Source organism: Erinaceus europaeus, chromosome 6 (assembly GCF_950295315.1).
Source record: "Erinaceus europaeus chromosome 6, mEriEur2.1, whole genome shotgun sequence".
NCBI classification, from domain to species: Eukaryota; Metazoa; Chordata; class Mammalia; order Eulipotyphla; family Erinaceidae; genus Erinaceus; species Erinaceus europaeus.
This window is the reverse complement of record NC_080167.1, coordinates 56340923-56362164: the sequence shown is the minus strand read 5'-3', so window position 1 is coordinate 56362164 and position 21242 is coordinate 56340923. Positions and strand designations below refer to the sequence as shown.

Below are 21242 nucleotides of genomic sequence, written 5' to 3'. Positions count from 1 at the left end.
ATATATATATATATGCATATATATGTTATCCATTATACTCTTTATGCTCTTACAATGTAAAACATTTAGAAAGTGTTGAACTCTACAAATATTGACCAATTAACCTACTTGGCCGTACTATGTTCTAATTCCCTTTTGAGAATCACATTAACATTTCAGTCCATCAGTCCAACACAGATGCAACAAGTCTAGTTCTTTTTTTTAATATTTATTTATTTTATTCCCTTTTGTTGTCCTTGTTTTATTGTTGTTGTTGTTATTGATGTCGTTGTGTTGGATAGGACAGAGAGAAATGGAGAGATGGGGAAGAAAGAGAGAGAGAGAGAGAGAGAGAGACAAAGACACCTGCAGACCTGCTTCACTGCCTGTGAAGCGACTCCCCTGCAGGTAGGGAGCCGGGGGCTCGAACCAGGATCCTTAGGCCTGTCCTTGCGCTGCACGCCACGTGCACTTAACCCACTGCTCTACTACCTGACTCCCAACAATTCTATTTCTTTTTCTTCTTCTTTGGTGGCTCATCCTCAGAGCTGATATCTGTGCCACTGCTGCCACTGCTGCTGCTGCTGGAAGAGCTAGAATCTGCGTCTGAATCAGAAGAGGAGGAAGCGCTTGAGGAGGAGACTGAAGATGATGAACTGGAGGAGCTCTCATCAGTGTCACTTTTCTCAGAGGAGGAGGAGGAGGAAGTAACTGTTTCTTCAATTTCTGATGAAGAGTCACTGGCTGAACTGTCACTGCTCTTACTACTGGCACTAGTTACACTCAGACGTTTTTTTTCTTGCTTTTTTTTTCAACATTATTTTCTCCAATGCTTTGCTGTAATAGCTATCTACTACATCTATTCTCTTTCTTTCAAAGCTTTCTTTAGTTCTGCTGTTCTTGAAGGTCTATGCAGGTATTTTCTTTTTCCTGTACATTCATAAGTCCAATGTCCAAATTCCAAGCATTTCTGACATCTTACATGTTGCTTATGTGCTTCAGCTTGTCTCCGGGCTCTCAGGCTATTTTTAAGAGACTGTATTCTCCCTGAGAATATATATATCTCAGATATATCTTTAGATAAATAAATTTATTCATGTTAGAAATATTACTAACATTTGTACATACTGGAATGATTTTTTATATTTTATTTTATTTTATTTTATTTTGCGTCCAGGGCTATGGCTGGGCTCGGTACCTGCACTACGAATGCACTGCTCCTGAAGGCCATTTTGCCTATTTAGTTGCCCTTATTGTTGTGCTTGTAGTTGTAATTGTTGTCATAGCTGTTGTTGTTGTTGGATAGGACAGAGAGAAATGGATAGAGGAGGGGAAAACAGAGGGGGGGAGAAAGATAGACACCTGCAGATCTGCTTCACTGCTAGCAAAGCAACCCCCCTGCAGGTGGGAAGCTGGGGGCTCAAACTGGGATCCTTACGTTTGCCCTTGGGCTTTGCACCATGTGCACTTAATCTGCTGTGCTACCTTCCTGCTTGTGCTAGGAATGATTTTTCACACCAGTTTAATATTTGTCTGCTTCATACTGAAATTACCTTCCCTGGTGGCAGTAGATGGTGGCAGAGGGGATGGTGCTAGGAAAGGAGGAATTTTTCTTTTTGTTTTATTTTTTTCTAATTTATTTACTGGATAGAGACAGAGAGAAATTGAGAGGGTAGAAGGAAATAGAGAGTGAGAGAGACATCTGCAGCACTGCTTCACCATTTGTGAAGCATCCCCCTAAAGGTGAAAACCAGGGGCTTGAACCCAGATCCTTGAGCATTGTAACATGTGTGCTCAACCAGGTGCACCTCCACCTGGTCTTGAAGGAGGAAGTTTTCAACCAGGGCCCTCACACTCTAGTTCCTCTGCTCAGGGGGAAATAAGACCTAAGAAGGACTAGGAACAATGAAAACAAGTACACAGCTGCTCTCTCCAAACACCAATCTATATTTCTAATTCATATTACTAATTTAAATTTAGTAATTGTTGCTAAATTGACTCCAGCACAAAAGAAATTATATTTATAGCAAAATTAAGACAAGGTTTTCCCTTTTTTATACCTTAAATGTCTTCATTCCTTTTGGTATTAGTATATGTGCTTTCACCCATTGTCTGTGAGTTGATGTGTTGTAGGTCCAAAACATTTCTTCTTCCTTAGATTTGAAGAAAAAATATGTTACTCATCTTCCCAAATTCTATCTCTTATGTGCTGTGAAGTAAACTGTTATGGAGCCTATTCTGCCCATAGACATTAACCCTAGGAAGTTTTAAATACTGGCTGATAAAATAGTTGTATTACATTTTTTTAAAAACAAATAAGGAAGTGGAAGGGGAGGGATAAGCGAGCAGTGCAGATGATATTTATAGCAGTGGCAGTACTTGGAGGAATTACTGAAGTCTCAAAAGCTGATATGGATGAGTAACTGAATGAAGTACATTAGATTGAGTAGGTTTAGAATACCTTCTGAAATATTTAAGACTTGAAAATATCAGAGGATAAAGAACAAAGTTGAAAACGGATTCATTTTTAGAAAGTCCTGTACATGAAATAAGTGAAGTTGAATGAAAAACAAATAAGTGCTTGGAGTCTAAACAAGTATGAGTGCAATGTGTCATTTGAATTGCACCTAGATGTCACCCTCTAGTGTTGTTCCCAAGCACACAACAGAAGGAGGTCACAGAGATAGTTTTACAGCTCAACATCCATTCCACTCTCTGCAGCTTCACCATATAACTATGTGAAATTCAATGTAAATATGAATGATATGTTCTATCCTGGTCAGGGAAATGTCCAATTAACTTGAGTGCCTAATGCAATCTAAAGGAAAATACTATTATCTTAGGGGCAAGAAAACAAGTCATCTGGTGGAGCACACACTTAACGATGCGCAAGAACCCAGATCTGAGCCCCTAGTAACTACATGGAAGCACTCTGCAGAGAGAAAGCTTCAGGAGTGATTCTGTAGAGGAAGGGAGATGTAGAGGGAGATAGAGAGACACCTGCAGCCCTACTTCACCACTCATGAAGCGTTCCCCCCAGCAGGTGGGGACCAGGGGATTGAACCTGGGTCCTTGAGCACTGTAATGTGTGCCCTTAACCAGGTGTGCCACCATCTGGCCCCCCTGTCATGTTTTTTCATGTGCTCCCTGTCCCTGTCCTATCCCCGTTCCTGTCTTTCTTCCTCTCTCTCCTTCCATGAAACATTGAAACAGGCAAAGTAGATTTCTGATACATTGGAGTCATTAAAAAATTGAGAGACAGAGCCAATGACATGTCAGGAATTTCCAGCCAACCTGTTATTAAGCATCAAAATTCTTAGATGCTCCAGAAGTGTTTCTAATGACATTGCTTGGAAGTTTCATCTATCACATCCTTACATCCTTTCACTTTCATTTTATGAGAATAATTTAGAGCAGTTGTGACTTTTTCAAAAAGATAATTGAATTCCCTCTATTAAACCTGAAGAGTGCACTGAGTTGTGTTTTTTTTTTTTTTTGAGTGAGCAGGATTCTTTATAAATCTGACTTTCCATACAATAAGTAATGGTATATTGTGGGTTAGATCCAAGTTTTTCTCTACTACATTTTCCTGTCTAATGACACAAGCAATGAGAGAAAAGAATTTACCCCAATAGAATGAAATCAGCATTCATTTTATTTCTGTCCTTATTCTTACACTGTTATGCAGTTATTTTTGGCAGGTGTCAAAGTAAAAAAGAAACCCTCAGTTTGGAAAAGGCTTTCAGGGGGCCAGGTAGTGGCAAACCTGGTTAAGTGCACACATTACAGTGTGCAAGGATCCAGGTTTAGGCCCCTGGTCATGAGTGGTGAAGCAGGGCTGCAGGTGTCTCTCTGTCTCTCTTCCTCTCTAGCTCCACCACCCTTCTTAATTTCTCTCTGTCTGTATCCAGTAATAAATAAATAAAACAAAAAAATTTAAAAAGGCTTTCAGATGGTGTTTTGATTTTCACCTACTTTAAATTAATATCACAATTTTATTTTAAATGTTAAGTAAAATAATTTTGCTGCCCCAGACTATGGTAAGGAATATCATTTAACCTGTTAAGAAAAATATTTATGACTATATCCCTTGGCAACCTCAGTTTGTCCTCCCATTGTCCAATGAAGAAATCCAAGGTGCTAGATTAAAAAAATTTTTTTTTTTAAGCTCCCCCCCCTTTTTGGCCCTTGTTGTCTTTTTGTTGTTGTTGTAGTTAGTGTTGTTATTGATGTTGTTGTTGGATAGGACAGAGAGAAATGGAAAGAGGAGGAGAAGACAGAGAGAGAGAAAGATACACACCTGTATGGAGTCAGGAGGTAGCGCAGCGGGTTAAGCACAGGTGGCGCCAAGCACAAGGACCAACATAAGAATCCAGGTTTGAGCTCCTCACCTGCAGGGGAGTCGCTTCACAGGTGGTGAAGCAGGTCTGCAGGTGTCTTTCTCTCCCCCTTTCTGTCTTCCCCTCCTCCCTTCATTTCTCTCTGTCCTATCCAACAACGACGACATCAATAACAACAATAACTACAAGAATAAAAAAACAAGGGCAACAACAGGGAGTAAATAAATAAAAATTTTAAAAAACATTCTAAAAAAATGATAGACACCTGTATACCTGCTTCACTACCAGTGAAGGAACTCCCCTACAGGTGGGGAGCTGGGGGCTCAAACTGGGGTCCTTACACCAGTCCTTGTGCTTTGTGTTACATGTGCTTAACCCGCTGCGCTACCACCTGACTCCCCCCAAAATATTTTTAACTAAAGTTTTACTGCATTCAGGTATAGGACCATGTGTGTTTTTCCTTTTCAAGGAAAGCTTATAATGGTTTTAAACACTGTTTATTTGTATCAGACAAATAAACAAAAAGGTACTTTCTATGTTGCCTTCTTCCTTATTGTGAGCTTTGCTGTTTGCTAGTAGAAATTTAGAAAAATTTTCAAAGGCACCACAAACTAGGTACTCCATTATCCTTAATTCATTAGCATGGAAATTCTCACCAGGATAAATGCCTGGCTGTTACTATGATTATTTCCTTATAAATATCCTCAGAATGAATAATCTTAAGCATATTTATATGAGATGAATTAAAAACACTACACATTTATTTGGTACTACACATAATCTTAAAAGAGTCAACTAGTCCCAGACAATATTGTTGGTCCACCTGCATGTTAGCTGTCTGACTCAGGCAAAAATTAGTAAAATCACGGGCCCTTTGGAATATACCTAAAATAGAACTAACTACTACGTTTTTCCAAAATGGAGACCCCAAATAACATCTGCTATATTCTTGCCTTTAGGTTTATGGTTAGGCAGCGATTGGTTCTGCTTTATATCTTAATTCTCTTTTCAGCCACCAAGTTCCAGATGCCATGATGCCAACCTGACTTCCCTGGACAGACTACCTCATCAATATGTCCAGGAGCCCTACCTCTCCAGAGCGCTGCCCCACTAGAGAAAGAGAGGAACAGGATGAGATGATGGATTGACCGGCCAACACCCATGTCCAACGGAGAAGCAATTACAGAGTCAGACCTTCTACCTTCTGCAACCCATAATGATCCTGGGTACATGTTCCCAAAGGGATAAAAAAAATAGGAAAGCTATCAAGGGAGGGGATTGGATATGGAGTGCTGGTGGTGGGAATTTTGTGGAATTGTACCCCTCTTATCCTATGGTCTTGTCAATATTTCCATTTTATAAATACATTTAAACAAAAAAAAGAAAGAAAGAAGAACAGGGTGTCCTTGTGTGCCAAGCAGTAGCACACCAGGTTGAACACACATAGTATGAAGCACACAGACCCGCACAAAGATCCCAGTTTCAGCCCCGGCTCCCCACATACAGAGGGGTCACTTCATAAGCCGTGAAGCAAGTCTGCAGGTGTTTAATTTCTCTCCCCCTCTCTGTCTTCCCCTTCCCTCTCAATTTCCAACAATAACAACAAGAAAGAAAGAAAGAAAGAAAGAAAGAAAGAAAGAAAGAAAGAAAGAAAGAAAGAAAGAGAGAAAGAGAGAAAGAGGTGGCTGCCAGGAGCAGAAGGTTCATGGTGCACACACCGAGTCCCAAGATAACTGTGGACGCAAAAAATGGGGTGTCCTTGCTGCTACCTGCTTTCTATCTTACAGCCTTTTAGACACCATGTCACAGATGCTACTAGGATTCCATCCGAACTTCCCTGGGCTGATGACTTCACCAATGTGTCCTGAAACTTCAGCTTCCCAGAGCCCTATTCCACTAGGGAAAGATAGAAACATGCTGGGGTGAGCCCTTCCCCACTAGGGAAAGAAAGAGACAGGCTGGGAGTATGGATCGACCTGTCAATGCCCATGTTCAGTGGGGAAGCAATTACAGAAGCCAGACCTTCAGCCTTCTGCATCCCACAATGATCCATACTCCCGAAGGGTTAAAGAATAGGAAAGCTATCAGGGGAGGGGTTGGTATACAGAGGTCTGGTGGTGGAAATTGTGCGAAGCTGTACCCCTCTTATCCTATGCTTTTGTCAATGTTTCCTTTTTATAAATAAAAAATTTAAAAAAAAAAACAGGCTGGGGTATGGATTCTCCTGCCAATGCCTATGTCCAGTTGAGCAGCAATTACAGAAGCCAGACCTTCCACCTTTTGCACCCCAAAAAAAATTTTGGTCCATACCCCCAGAGGGATAAAGAATAAGGAAGCTTCCAATGGAGGGGATGGGACACAGAACTCTGATGGTGTGAACTGTATGGAATTGTACCCCTGTTATCTTACAGTCTTGTTAATCATTATTAAACCACTAATATAAAATTAAAATAAAAGAACGGGGTATACAAAGAAAAAAAAGAGTCAACTAGTCTTGATTTGGGGAGATAGTATAATGGCTGTGCAAAGAAATGTTCATTCCTAAGGTAGCAAAGGCAGTTCAATTCCCAACAACAACATAAGCCAGAGCTGAACAGTACTGTGGTAAACAGTATTAACAACAGTCAACTTGTCTCTTCAAATGGCCTCTTAAAATAAATAAAATCACTCCTGACATTGTAGATATTTCTTGATTCATCTAACAGTTGTTTAATTAATATTATGAAATATATACATTACTTTTTCTTTATTGAGGGACTGTTTATAGTAAACAGTAAAATACAGTAGTCTGTACATGTGTAACACTTCTCAGTTTTCCACATAACAATTTAACCCCCTCTAAGTCCTCCTCTGCCATTATGTTCCAGGACCTGAACCCTCTGCCCCCACCCCAGAATCTTTTACTTTGGTGCAATACATCAACTACAGTCCAAGTCCTGCTTTGTTTTTTACCTTCTGTTTATTTTTCAACTTCTTTCTATGGAAAGGATCATCCCATATTCATCCTTCCTTTTCTGGCTTATCTCACTTAACATGATTCCTTTAAGCTCCATCCAAGATGAAGTGAAGAAGGTAAATTCGCCATTTTTAATAGCTGAGTAGTATTCCACTGTATATACAGACCACAACTTTCTCAGCCACTCGTCTGTTGTTGGACTCCTGGGTTACTTCCAGGTTTTGGTTATTACAAATTGTGCTGCTATGAACATAGGTCTACACAGATCTTTTTGAATGGGTGTGTTTGGTTGCTTAGGATATATCTCCAAGAGGGGAATTGCAGGGTCATAGAGTAGGTACACTCCTAGCCTTCTGAGAGTTCTCCAGACTTTTCTCCACAGGAGTTGGACCAATTGACATTCCCATCAGCAGTGCAGAAGGGCTCCATAAATGACTATTTTATCAGAGCTAATATTTTATCTGATTTTATAAGACAGAGAGAAATTGAAAGTGGAAGGGGAGATAGAGAAGAAGAGAGAAACACACCTGCACTACTGCTTCACTGCTCATGAAACGTCCCTCTGTAGGTGGAAACCAGAGACTTGAACCCAGGTCCTCGAGCATGTAATATGTGACCTCAACCAGGTAAGCCAACACCTGCCTTTTACCAGAGCTCAGTTTACAAATGATTTTTTTTTTTTACTCCTTTAGAAGTTTGTAATATAATCTCAACTTGTGGTCACCCAGTAGAGTACACTCTTCACCATATTTGAAGATCCAGATTAAAGTCACCAGCTATCACATAAGAATTCCATGCAGAAAGAAAGTTTCATGTGCTTTCTTTCTCTGTCTCTCTTTCCACCTTTGTCTCTTGCCCTCTATCTGGAAAAACAAGAGTCTACTGGGAGTGGTAGAAATGCATAGGCAAGGGGCCGGGTGGTGGCACACCTGGTTGAGCGCACATGTTACAATACACAGGACCCAGGACCCAGGTATGAGCCCCCCGGTCTTCACCTGCAGGGAGAAAGCTTTGCAAGTGAGGAAGCAGTCCTGCAAGTTTCTGTTGCTCTCCCTCACTATTTCCCCCTTCCCTCTCAATTTCTGGCTGCCATATCGAATAAATAAAGATAATAAAAAAATAAAAGAAAGAAATGCACAGGCATAAAGCCTTAGTGAAGCTAGGGGAACAAGAACAAAAATTCAACTTATGATTTAAGTGTACTTTTTTTTTTTTTTTGCTTATTTTGCTTTAGTGACCAACAAAAAAAAAAATGTCAGAAAAGATAGGATGTTATCTTATAGGACAGGGCAGAATGCTGGGTAAGCTATTAATGAAACATCAGTCAACACTTTTAAGATGAATCTCCAGCTGCTTCTAATACACTAGATCAGTTCTTCATGATTAACTTCTTTTTTTTAATGTGGGAGATGGAATTTTGATAACTCTGTTCTTATTACCTGATGTGGTATCTAAGACAAATTTCTTTCACCTTTTACTTACATAATTTCAAACCACAAGAGGAGTGATACTGTTGATTTTCAGAAAAATCATGATTTCATTCTACATATAAGGAAAACAATCCATCAATTGTATTCAGGAAACACTAAATAATTACAGGATTAGAAGATATGATACAAATTTCTTCTTAGCTTTACTAACATGCTCAACATTTAATGAATTTTAAATAACTGCCTACCATGTTAAAGCAATATCATAAAGCTTTTTATTTTTAAGCATCTTTAAGTATAATTCAAACTCAATAAAAATTACTCTAGAATTGTCTATATGTCTTTAGACTTGGTTTTGATTGAAGTATAAATGTTATATCTGTAGACTTTTGGTTTTGGGTAAAATTTACCATGTATCTGGAAACGCTAAAAGTATCTCCAGAAACTTCCTACGTACAGTGGGGTTGTTTCCAGTTAAAGCTAAATACAAAAGGTGAGGATTGCTTTATTCTGTACGACTAATAGACACAACTTTCGCTATGCTTTGTGTGCCATTTCTCTTTCAGTCAAAAGATGCATTCACCTGTATTTAATCACTAATTACCAATATTTACATGCATATCTATTGCTAGCAAAGATGCATTCACCTGTATTTAATCACTAATTACCAATATTTACATGCATATCTATTGCTAGCAGAATAAGTTACTTCACCACATTTATAGTTTTAATTTCAGGTAGATTTAAAAATCCAAAGACGATCACACCAAAAGTTCAGGGGCCCATGCGCAAGCATGTTACTATCCACAAGGACCCAGGTCCAACCCCACCACCCCGCCCCCAGTTCCCAAGGTCAGGTGGGAAGCTTCAGGAGCAGTGAAGCAGTCAGTACTCCATGGCAACTTGTGTGCTTTGCTACTTGCACCACTGCCCAGCTACTAAATAATTTTTAAAAGGTTTCAATATAGTTAACTCTACGGATCCCATGCATCTCATTTTCGCTATACCTATAATTTCTTTAGTATAGTTCCATGAATTTTAGCAACTATATAAAATGATATTAGGAGTCGGGCGATAGTGCAGCGGGTTAAGCACAGGTGGTGCAAAGCACAAGGATCGGCTAAGGATCCTGGTTCGAGCCCCTCTGCTCCCCACCTGCAGGGGAGTCGCTTCATAGGCAGTGGAGCAGGTCTGCAGGTGTCAATCTTTGTCTCCCCCTCTCTGTCTTCCCCTCCTCTCTCCATTTCTCTCTGTCCTATCCAACAACAATAATAACTACAACAATAAAACAAGGGCAACAAAAGGAAATAAATATGTAAAAAAATTTTAAATGATATTGTACAAATAATTATATTCATTTTGTAAATGACAGTGCCTCATAAATTGAATTCCTTCTGTTTAAATACTTCTATTTAAATTCCCATTTAAATTATTTTTTAAAAAAAACATTTACTTGTGAACTCGGGAGACAGCATAACGGTTATGCAAAAGATTTTCATGCCTGAAGCTCTGAGGCTCCAGGTTCAATCCCAGCACCACTGTAAGCCAAAACTGAGCAGTGCTCTGACCTTTTTTCTGTGTGTATCTTTCTCTCTGGATCTCTCATGTTAAAATAATGTTTATCTTAAACATTATTTAAATATTTATTTGATAAATCTTAAAAAATTTTTAAAACAAAATGTTTATTTTTATTAACTTTTTATTTAGAGACAGGCAGACAGAGTAAAACAAACCACAGTACTAAAGCTTCCTTCAGCATTGTGGGGGTCAGGCTCGAACCTTGGTGGCATGCAAGGAAAGCAGCACACTACTTTGGCCAACCCTAAATAGGCTTTTAAAGAAATCCACCAAGTAAAGTCTATACGCAGTTCCAAAACAGAAACACAACTTGCTGAGAACAACAACAACAAAAAATTCATTTATTCAAGGAACTGAAATAAACTTAAGTCTCTTCTCACCTTTGCGTTGTAAAGTCTTACTCTCAGAACACTGTTTTCCATTGAATAATAGAACTGCAGGTGGCAGCTCTCACCCAAGCAGTGACACACAGAGCTACTGAGGTAAGCCCTGCTCTCTATGGGGTTCAGAGTAGACTCAGGCTTAGTCCCTAACCACATGTAGTAGCCTGAAAAGAAAGGGAAAGAGAGGAATTAAAAAATTAGTTATTGGGAGAGGCATACGGGAAAGTGGGCCCTACCCAAGGGTTCCAGGACTAGGGGAAGTAGAGGCTCTATAGTGGAGATGTGAGGTTCCTGCTGTCTTAGGGTTCAAAAAGACAATTGATAGTTAATGTTATCAGCACATTAATTGGTAATTGGGTTAACTTTGAAAAGTCCTTTTGTTAGGGTTTTCTGTACAGTACCCAGTATCTTGTATATAGCTGTGCTATTGGTTGCTTCTGATCTACTTGGTCTAGGCTTTTGAGAGTCTGCATATCAATTATACAGCCTATATATTAAAAAGATTCAGTTTGTGTTTTGAAAAACTTCGAGACATACAATTAATTTTCCCCCTCTCATATTAATTAACTAGTGATTTATATGACTACATTTTACTAGGAGTGTACATAAACACCATTCCCACCACCAAAAGACTGTGACCCATCCCTCCCACCCACTCCCACCCCCCACTGGCCCAGGAAGCTGCATGTCTACCCCTCACCACAAGGTTTTTACTTTGGTGCCCTACTTACAATTTGGTCAGGTCCTGCTTTTAGTTTCCCTTTCAGATCTTCTTCCTCACCTTCTGTTGATGAGTGGGATCATCCCATACTCATCTTTATCTTTCTGACTTAGCTCACTTAACATAATTCCTTCTAGCTCTGTCCAAGATGGGTCAGAGAAGGTGTGTTCATTGTTCTTGATAGCTGCATAGTATTCCATTGTGCATATATACCACAGCTTTCTCAGCCACTCATCTGTTGTTGGGCACCTGGCCAACGCAACAATTGCCACCTCAACATGCTTCACTTCAGACTGTGTCCAGAGACTTCAAGTGTGGAATGACAACCCTTCAGCTTCATTACTCGGGTGAGACCCTTCCTTTCATAGTATACTCTAATTCCATCTCAGGTGGTTCACTTTCTAACAAAGTCCCAAAACCTAGATATACACCAGTTTCTGTGAGAGAGAGCATATCTTCACACGTATCTATAAACTACTACAAAATATATACCTGAAAGCAGAAGTACACTAGAGTTTGCAGTGAGTACCCCACTAACACTTCCTCTCCACTATTCCAAGCTTTGGGTCCATGATTGCTCAACAATTTGTTTGGCTTTGTATGTTAACTCTCTTTTCAGTCATCAGGTTCCATATGTCATCAGGATGCCGGCCAGGCTTCCCTGGACTGAAGACCCCACCAATGTGTCCTGGAGCTCTGCTTCCCCAGAGACCCACCCTACTAGGGAAAGAGAGAGGCAGACTGGGAGTATAGACCGACCAGTCAACGCCCATTTTCAGTGGGGAAGCAATTACAGAAGCCAGACTTTCTACCTTCTGCAACCCACAAGGACCCTGAGTCCATGCTCCCAGAGGGATAGAGAATGGGAAAGCTATCAGGGGAGGGGGTGGGATATGGAGATTGGGTGGTGGGAATTGTGTGGAGTTGTACCCCTCCTACCCTATGGTTTTGTTAATTAACACTTTCTTAAATAAAAAAGAAAAAAAAATAGTTATTTCTGTTTGAAGGAAATTATTGAATGTTTGGGTTTCGTAAGCAGGCTTGAAATACAGCTATCTTATTTTAAGGATATGGTCTTTTACTTTCAATGTTAGTGCCTCATACAGGTGCAGTTTCACTGTTCGGAGCTGCTTTTGCTTTCAAATATAGAGACAGAGAAGGAGCAACACCACAGCTCCCAAACTTGCCTGCTGCAGCCACACCTTCCATATGGTTCCAAGGTCTGACCGAGGTCATAGGCATGGTAAGGCACTAAGTCTACACAGTAAGCCAACTACACCCATGCCTCTTCCTCACCAAATATGGCACTTGAAGATGACCATAAGTACAAATGATAAGTTTTCATTTGTTTTCCAACATGAATTGAGACATATTAACTCTGGGGAAAAAAAAACTTGATAATATCCTCAGTGAAAACATCTGAGTATTCTTATTTAAAAAAGAAAGCAACTAATAAAAATATTCTTATAAAAAAAGTAAACTTTGGTGGATTACACCATAGTAAAAGACTCTGAGGTGGGAGGGAGAGGTCAGATCCTGGAGCATGATGGTGGAGGAGGACCTAGTGGGGGCTGAACTGTTATGTGGAAAACTGAGAAATAGTACACATGTACAAACTATTGTATTTTACTGTTGACTGTAAACCATTAATCCCCCAATAAAGAAATCAAAAAAGAAAAGAAAACTACTGTGTAAGAGAGATAACATAATGTGTGAGGCTCCGAAGTCACAGCTTCAATCTCTTGTACCACCATAATCTAGGGCTGAGTAGTGATTTGAGAAAGAGATAAAAAAAGAAAGGAAGAAAGAAAGAGAGAGAGAGAGAGAGAGAGAGAGAGAGAAAGAAAGACAGAAAGAAAGAAAGAAAGAAAGAAAATTAAAGGAAGAAAGAAGGAAAGAAAGGGAGAGAAAAGACAATAGAGAAAGAAGGAAGGAAGGAAGGAGGGTAAAAAGGAAGGAAATTACTGACAGAAGATAGAGAACAGAAATGCTATGCACTGTTGGTATTGATGTAAACTGGCACAGCCATTACAGAATTCAGAAGTTCCTAAAAAAAAAAAAAAACAGAATAAGTAGATTCAATCACTTACTTGCTGATATTTACCCAAGGAAACAGTCACTATCTTGAAAATTATATAGGCATGTCTTGCAGCAAGTTTACTTCAGTATTGTTTAGAATAATCAAGGTATGGAAATAGCCTCAGTGCTCGGTAAACTTACAGGTGGTGACACACGTTAACATGCACGACAACTTGGATTCAGCCCCTGGTGCCCACCTGCAGGGGGGAAGCTTCACAAGTGGTGAGGCAGCACTATAGATGTCTTTCTTTCTCTCTCCCTCTACATCTCCCACTCTCCCTCTCAATTCCTCTGTCCTAGTAAAAAAAAAAAAGAAAAGAAAAGAAAAAAAAAGAATAAATAGCCACCTAGAAATCTGGATTCATCATGCAGACACCAAAACTGAGCAATAATCCTGGTGGCAATAAAAAGAAAAGAAAAAGTATTAAAGTTTAAATTCACACAGAAAATTTTAGATATATGTGTGTTTATGTACATGTAAATACACACGTATACAGAAATAATGTTCAGTCACAAAATAGAAATCCTGACAGAACACAGATGGATTTGACAATATTTTTCTAAATGAAATAAGTCAGTCATAGAGAGGAAAATACTGTATGATCTCACTTATATATGGATTAAATAAAAGCTCACAAATATAGAGACCAGAGAGATAGAATAGTTCCCAAAGACAGGCATTATCAGGAAGTTGGGCAAAATGGGTGAGGGCCAAAAGGTTCCATGAATATGATGGTAACTACAGTTAGCAATATATTACTGTAACTTGAAGGTTACTAGGAAGAAGAATCACTTCTAAAAGTTCTCATCAAGAGTTAAAAAAAGGGGGGTAGAGGAGACTTCAGAACTCTGGTACAGATGTTAGAAAAATACCTACGTTGAGTGTGAGTACTTTGCAAGCACACATAGAGAGAGAGAGATGAGAAATTGCACCGTTGTGATAACAACTGTACTCTAAATCATTAGTCCCTCAACAAAATGAATTGGAGAAAAAAAAACTGGGGGGGTGCACAGCAGGTTAAGAGCACATGGCTTGAAGTGTGCTCAAGGACCAGCTTAAGAATCCCAATTCCAGCCCCCATCTCCGCACCTGCAAGGGGTCGCTTCACAAGCAATGAAGCAGGTCTACAGGTGTTTATCTTTCTCTCCCCTGCTCTGTATTCCCCCTCTCAGTTTCTTTCTGTCCTATATAACAACAACAATAACAATAACAAAATGGCAAAAAAAAAAAAAAAAAAGGATGCCAGGAGCAGTGGATTGTAGTGAGGCACTGAGCCGTTAACCCTGGAGGCCAAAAAAAAAACTGTAAGCATGTCATGTATGTCATGTTTGTCATGTTTGTCATGTTGATGAAGGTTTACTTAACTTACTGAGGTGGTCATTTGCAGTGTACATATATATCACAGTGGTATTTTGGATACATGCAATAATCTCAATGTTATGTAAATTATATCTCAGTAAAGTTTTAGGAAAACTTTAAACTGCAAATCAAAACTGAAATAGGGTTATAGTACCTAAATAAGGTCACTCCTCACTGACTCCCAAGCTCTCCTTATCAAAGCAAGGACTGCAAAAGCTGAATAAGGGCAAGAGACTGGCATACTTTACCGATGACTCTTTAGTCACTATCAGGCCACACCACCAGCTGGGGGCTTAGTCGGGGAGTCCTGAGATTTTCAGGCATGATGGGCCTAGACCTTGAGTAAATCCCTCTCTCCATTGTTACCAGTCATCTCTATCAGGAACAACAAAACAGAACCCTTTGTGGGCCCCCATAGGACCTTGCCCTCAACTTGGATCAACAACGATAGAGAATGTTCCATCCTCCGAAGGGAGGCTGGACAACATACTCTATGCTACAGCAGAGGAAGATGGGTTGATACTGGGGCAGCCTGGAATGTTCCTACTCATGACCACAGAATGTGAGCTCAGATCTACAGGGATGCAGAGGTCACACAGGCTCCTAAGCTAAATATGGGCCCCAGATCAGATCAAATCGATGGGGTTTAGAGTCAACAATATTTATACACCTTTCCCATATTTGGCAGCTACTCTCTTCCCTGATCCAGCTTTCTGGTCCTTCTGCCAGCCATGACATCATCTCCCTAGACAATAACTTGGATCCACCTGCATGTCAGATTTCAGGCTCAGGGAAAGAAAAAAAACTAGTACAGCCACAGGCCCTTAGGAATATAACTAAAATATGCCTACTAGCTATCTACAAAATGGATTCCCCCCCCCCCAACTATTCATCTGCACTACACCAGCCTTTAGGTTCATGATTAGTCAACAGCTTGTTTGGCTTTGTATGTTAACTCGCTTTTCAGCCACTAGGTTCCAGAAGCTAGCATGATGCCAACCAGACTTCCCTTAACAGACAACCCCACCAATGTGTACTAGAGCTCTGCTTCCCCAGAACCCCGCCCCACTAGGGAAAGAGAGAGAGGTAGGCTGGGAGTATGGATTGACCTGTCAACACCCATGTTCAGTGGGGAAGCAATTACACAAGCCAGACCTTCCACCTTCTGCATTCCACAATGACCTTGGGTCCATACTCCCAGAGGGTTAAAGAATAAGAAAGCTATCAAGGGAGAGGATGGGATATGGAGGTCTGGTGGTGGGAATTGTATGGAGTTGTATTGTATCCCTCTTATCCTATGGTTTTGTCAGTGTTTCCTTTTTATAAATAAAAAGTAAATAAATAAATAAGGTCAATAAATAAATAAGGTCACTATACTTCTTGTATTCCAGAAGACAAAATTACTGAAGCACTTCCAGTTTTGTTAAGGAAACTTAATATTTGAATATTTAAATTTAGTAAAGAGGGGGCAGTGGCACAGTTGGTTAAGTTCACATACTGTCATGTTCAAAGAGCTAGGTTCAAGTCCCCACTCCCTACCAGCAGTTGGGGAAGCTTCAGGAATGGTAAAGCATGTCTGCAGGTTGTCTGTCTTTCTCTTTCCCTTTTCCCTCTCAATTTATCTCTGCTCCATCAAATAAAAAACAGAAAAGAAATAAATAAATAAATAAATGAAAAAATGGCCACCAGGATAGTGGATTCATAGTGCTAACACTGAGTCCCAGACATAACCCTGGTGTCAAATAAATAAATAAAATAATTATATAAATTTGGTATTTAGTAAAAATTAAAATATAGAAGGCACAGTATATAAATTAAAGCTTCCAAGTCAGTAGAGGGAAAATAAACTAAAAAGACTGACAACCATAGGCTTTAACAAAAAAACATGGAGATTAAAAAATAAACACATGAAAATACATGCTTTTTCTATATCAATAGAGAAATAAAATAAAAACAATAGTGAAATATCATTATGCACTTATGAGATGGTCTAAAATCCAGACAACTAACACCACCACCAAATTCTAGAAAGTACATGAATCAAGGGTAAAACTCATTTGCAGCTGGTGGCTACAAATTGGTAGCACCATTGTGGAATACATTTCAGTTTCCTACCAAAAAAAAAAAAAAAAAAAAAAAAAAGGGACTTCCCAAATGACCCCAACAGTCACTCAGTAAGTAGATGCCACTCAGTAAGTGGATGAATACTGTGGTCCATCCAGATGATGGATGGACTATTATTCATTATTAAAAAGTAATAAAGACCATACTCCCAGAGGGTTAAAGAATAGGAAAGCTATCAAGGGAGGGGATGGGGTATGGAGTTCTGGTGGTGGGAACTGTTCCTGTCCTCCCTGCCCTCTCTCAATTTCTCTCTGTCCTTTCTAATAAACATTAGAAAGAAAGAAAAAAGGAAAAAATGGCTACTGGGAGCAGTGGATCTGTAGTGCTGGGAAAGGAAAATTAGTCTGGAAGGAGCCGCAGCAATAGAATACATGCCTTGCATGTGCAAATCCTGAATTCAACCCTTGGAATCATATAAAAACAACAAAAACAAATAGTGTCATAGTGACAGAGATCTGTTCTGCTCTCTTCCTCTCTCATCAAATTTTTTTTTAATTAAATAGAAAGAAGTATGCCATAAGTAAGAAGACATGAAGGACATGTAAAGACAGATACTGAATGAAAGAAGCCAATCTGAAAAAGCTTCGTAGTGTATGGTGTCCACCATATGACATTCCAGAAGAAAAAGAAACCTGGGAATAATCATATCTATGGAAATAATAACTATCAGTTTTGGGTGAGATTAATTTTAAAGTATGACTATAAAACAACTAATAACATCCTACAAACAAAACAGAAAGGAGGTTAGCAGGTGGCTCAGACCATACATGCTACCATGAATAGGGGCCCCAGTTTGAGTCCTGGAGCATAGGAGCATAGGAGCATCTGCAGAAGGGAAGTTTCACAAGCAGTGGGAAATGTTGTGTTGCCTCTTCTTCTCTTCCTCCTCTTGCTCCTCCTCCTCCTCCTTCCTCATCTTCTTTCTTTTTTGTAGAAAAGAAAAGGTGTGTGTGTGTGTATGCATGTATGTGTGTGTATGTGTGCATGTATGTGTGTGTGTGTGTGTGTGTGTGTGTGTGTGAATGGTTGCCAGGAGTGATACAGCCTTGCAGACATGAAACTCCAGCAATAGCCCAAATAGGAAAAAAAAGAAAAGAAAGTAAAAGATAAAATGGGAGAAAAACATAAACATAAATTACAAATTCAATATTAAATTAAGAGAAAGAAATTTACTGGTAATATTGAAGTGGTAAAGAGGATTTTGGAGACTTGATACAAGTTTTTATAGTCATTTTCCATTTTGTTCCCACACAATATATTATCTCCCGATGGCAAGAAAATACTAAAATTTACAAAATTATAATAGCTAACCAGCATAATTCTTCCTTTCCAGTGATGTATCTTGTTAAAATATTCTCAATCTGCTCACTCAGACTCCTGGTCTTCATATTAATGATGACAAATAGTGATACACAGAAACATGATGTTTTTATTCCCTACCTTCATCATTACCACTCTGGTCCTCCTGAGGTGGAGACTGTAATGCAGGGACTTCTTTTGCTTTTGTGCGTGTCCAGGAAATGTGCCCATCAGGTGCTTCTGATGCCCAGTTGCACATGTCAAATTCAAAACCACAGACCTTACACACTACACAGAAGAGGAGATAAAGACCTTGGTAGATTAGCATTGGCTGCACACACACACACACACACACACACACACACACACACACACACACACACACACACACACACCCAGAATTACTCTTAGAGTGCATCAGACACGATATTCCAAAAGCTCTGTAGTTAATCCACTTGGGCATCATATTTAAATTAATATTATTTCAATGAAAGTATGAAAAGAAGGCAGGGAGATAGTTCAGCCTGCTAACATACCAATTTGCATGCCCGAATCCCTAGACTTGAAGTTTCAGATAATGATACTATCTTATACCAGAGCTGAGCAGTAGTGCTTTGGTCTTTTCTCTCCTCTCTTACTCTTTCTCATGATGAACTGTTTAAATATATAAAATGGTTTTCACATTTTTACACTATTATTTCAGCTGTGAGTTTTTAATTTTTTTTCTTTTCAAATAGTTTCATTGAGGAAATAATGGTTGACACATGAGTACAAGTGCTCATTTCCTCATGGTAGCTATGATTTTTCTGTTGTCAAACAATTTGATACTGTGTTAATGATCTATGATTCAGTCTCCCACCATTAAGACAGTGAGCTTGGTCAGTGAATTGTCTCCACTATGAATTTCCTTTCCAATATAAATGGCATAATATCTAACCTTATAATATTTCACGGAGTTATTTTACATCATTTACTATTCATACAGGGAGAACTTAAAGGAACACTTTATGTGATTCCAACAGATCTGCAATGGAATTGTTTTACAAAACATCATCTTAAAATGGCATAATTGATATCTTCCTTTTTCAAATAAACCACAGATTTCAAGTGGTCCATGCTCATCTTCAAGTGGATCTGCTCATCAACAGAGAGTGTGTGTGTGTGTGTGTGTGTGTGTGTGTGTGTGTGTGTGTGTGTGTGTGTGACTTACACCTCAGTCCTTCATTGGAAGATTCAAATCTGCAGAGACTTGTATCATGGTGGCACAGCTCCTGCTCAGCTCGGGATGTTTCTTGACATGGCAAATTTGTATCTGTTAAATGAAAGATTGACAAGAGAGGGGAGGCAGGTGAGACTGAAAAACCTTGTGTAATTCTTACATTAGCCTGTTTTATGAGCAATGAATGGTGGCCCAATTCCCCTGCAGAGATACATTTCCCCTTACTCAATCCCATTCATGTTATAGAAAAACAGATGCAGAAGGAGAATATGATAACAAAGTCAGTGCTTCTGGATTTTCTTTTCTTGTGAATTTTAATCAGATCTCTGTGGTGACTGCCAAATCCTCAAATGAAATCTCCCATGTCTCCACAAAAGTAAGTAGTAAACGTGTTCCAGTGTGGAAATTAAGGACCTTCTCTTAGAAGGAATTTTATTCCTGTTTCAAATACAATATATGATCTCATTTTCAAGTGGAAGCTATATCCACTGGAACGTCTTTCTCTGCAGCCTTCCTCAAAATCACACTTGAATGTAGATCAGCTGTCCTTTCTGCTCTTCTTGCTTCTCTAATTCTCACTCTCACCTTCCTAGACACTCAAATGTTCAAGCTCTTGACATCAAATGCCATCCCTCTCTGGGTGAACTTTTGGCAGTAAGGCAGAGCTTGTTTACTACCCCTCCATCCTGGAAGACATTAGCTCTTGGCTTCTGTCACTCTCTGTCATTTCCAAATTCACTTTCATCTTGCTTCTGGATTCCTCAACTTTACTTACTGGTTATTGTGAAGAACTCTGACAGGAGACTCTGCCACCACTCCTCTATCATTATAGTAACACTTCCTGTCTGAACTCAGAGGGCCCCACTCGTCAATCACCACCCTCCCTCCCCAGATCACTTTCCAGTAGCTGCAGCACCAGACCCTCCAGGCTAAGGATCCTACAATCTTTCCAGCCCTTCTCTTGTCTATCACATCTTCATTTCCTTCTTTACAGGTGTTATTTTTACAGTCATCCCCTTTCCTGATTCCTCCTACTCTCAGGGCAAAAATCCTCCTCAGTGTAACCCAACAAGCAGTACAAGTACCTGACTGAGATGTGCTTGAACTTAAACTTTTGATTGACATGACAACTGTTTCTAAGCTATTCATCTGTAACCAACATACCGCCAGTTATGCAACTAGGTAAAATCAGGTTGTCCCACTCAAAGTTCCCTCTCCACTCCTTTTTTTAATGAAAACTCTTGTTGATCTAGATAAATAGACCTAAAAATTATATCTGTCTATTTTTTGTGGATTTAGGGTCACTATCATGCACAACTCCACCATTCCCAAGCTGACTTTTCCATTCTTTATTTTATACAGAAACAAGAGACAAAAATGAGGAGAGATATCTTAGTAAGGCTCCATGATTGGTGGAGGTCCCCCTCATTTCCTGGAGATCCTATGTGGTCCCAGGGCTCAAACCCACTAACTTACACACTCTCCCAGCTAAGTTATTTCTCAGTTCTTAAGCAACTGGTTTATCCTTTGTCATGCCCTAACTTCCACTCTTAAGTTTTAAATTCCCCAAAAGTGAATCTGTGCACCTGAAACTTGTTATAATCTAATGATACTTTAATATGAAAGAAAGAAAAGGAAGTTTCGGTTGATTCTATAATGCTCCAGATACTTCACCTGCCACCCAAAGAGAAAACCACAGGGTCACAGAGCCACTAGCTCTCCTTCCTTCAGACTTCTGTACCCTACCGATGGTTTTGCAAAGCTTTCTGATAAT

General features: G+C 39.5%; 1 protein-coding gene and 1 pseudogene across 1 annotated transcript in view; both read right to left on the bottom strand.

Moving 5' to 3' along the window:
* The window catches only part of MALRD1 (MAM and LDL receptor class A domain containing 1), a 580642-nt gene that overhangs the window by 498775 nt on the left and 60625 nt on the right, over positions 1-21242 (bottom strand). Inside the window, exons 6-9 of the mRNA XM_060192257.1 lie at positions 19460-19561; positions 18391-18537; positions 10664-10830; positions 2040-2132 (exon numbers count right to left, since the gene is read on the bottom strand). Coding sequence (XP_060048240.1) covers positions 2040-2132; positions 10664-10830; positions 18391-18537; positions 19460-19561 — 509 coding nt within the window. The remainder of the gene's footprint in view (positions 1-2039; positions 2133-10663; positions 10831-18390; positions 18538-19459; positions 19562-21242) is intronic.
* On the bottom strand, positions 486-1105 carry LOC107522675 (zinc finger CCHC domain-containing protein 10-like; annotated as a pseudogene).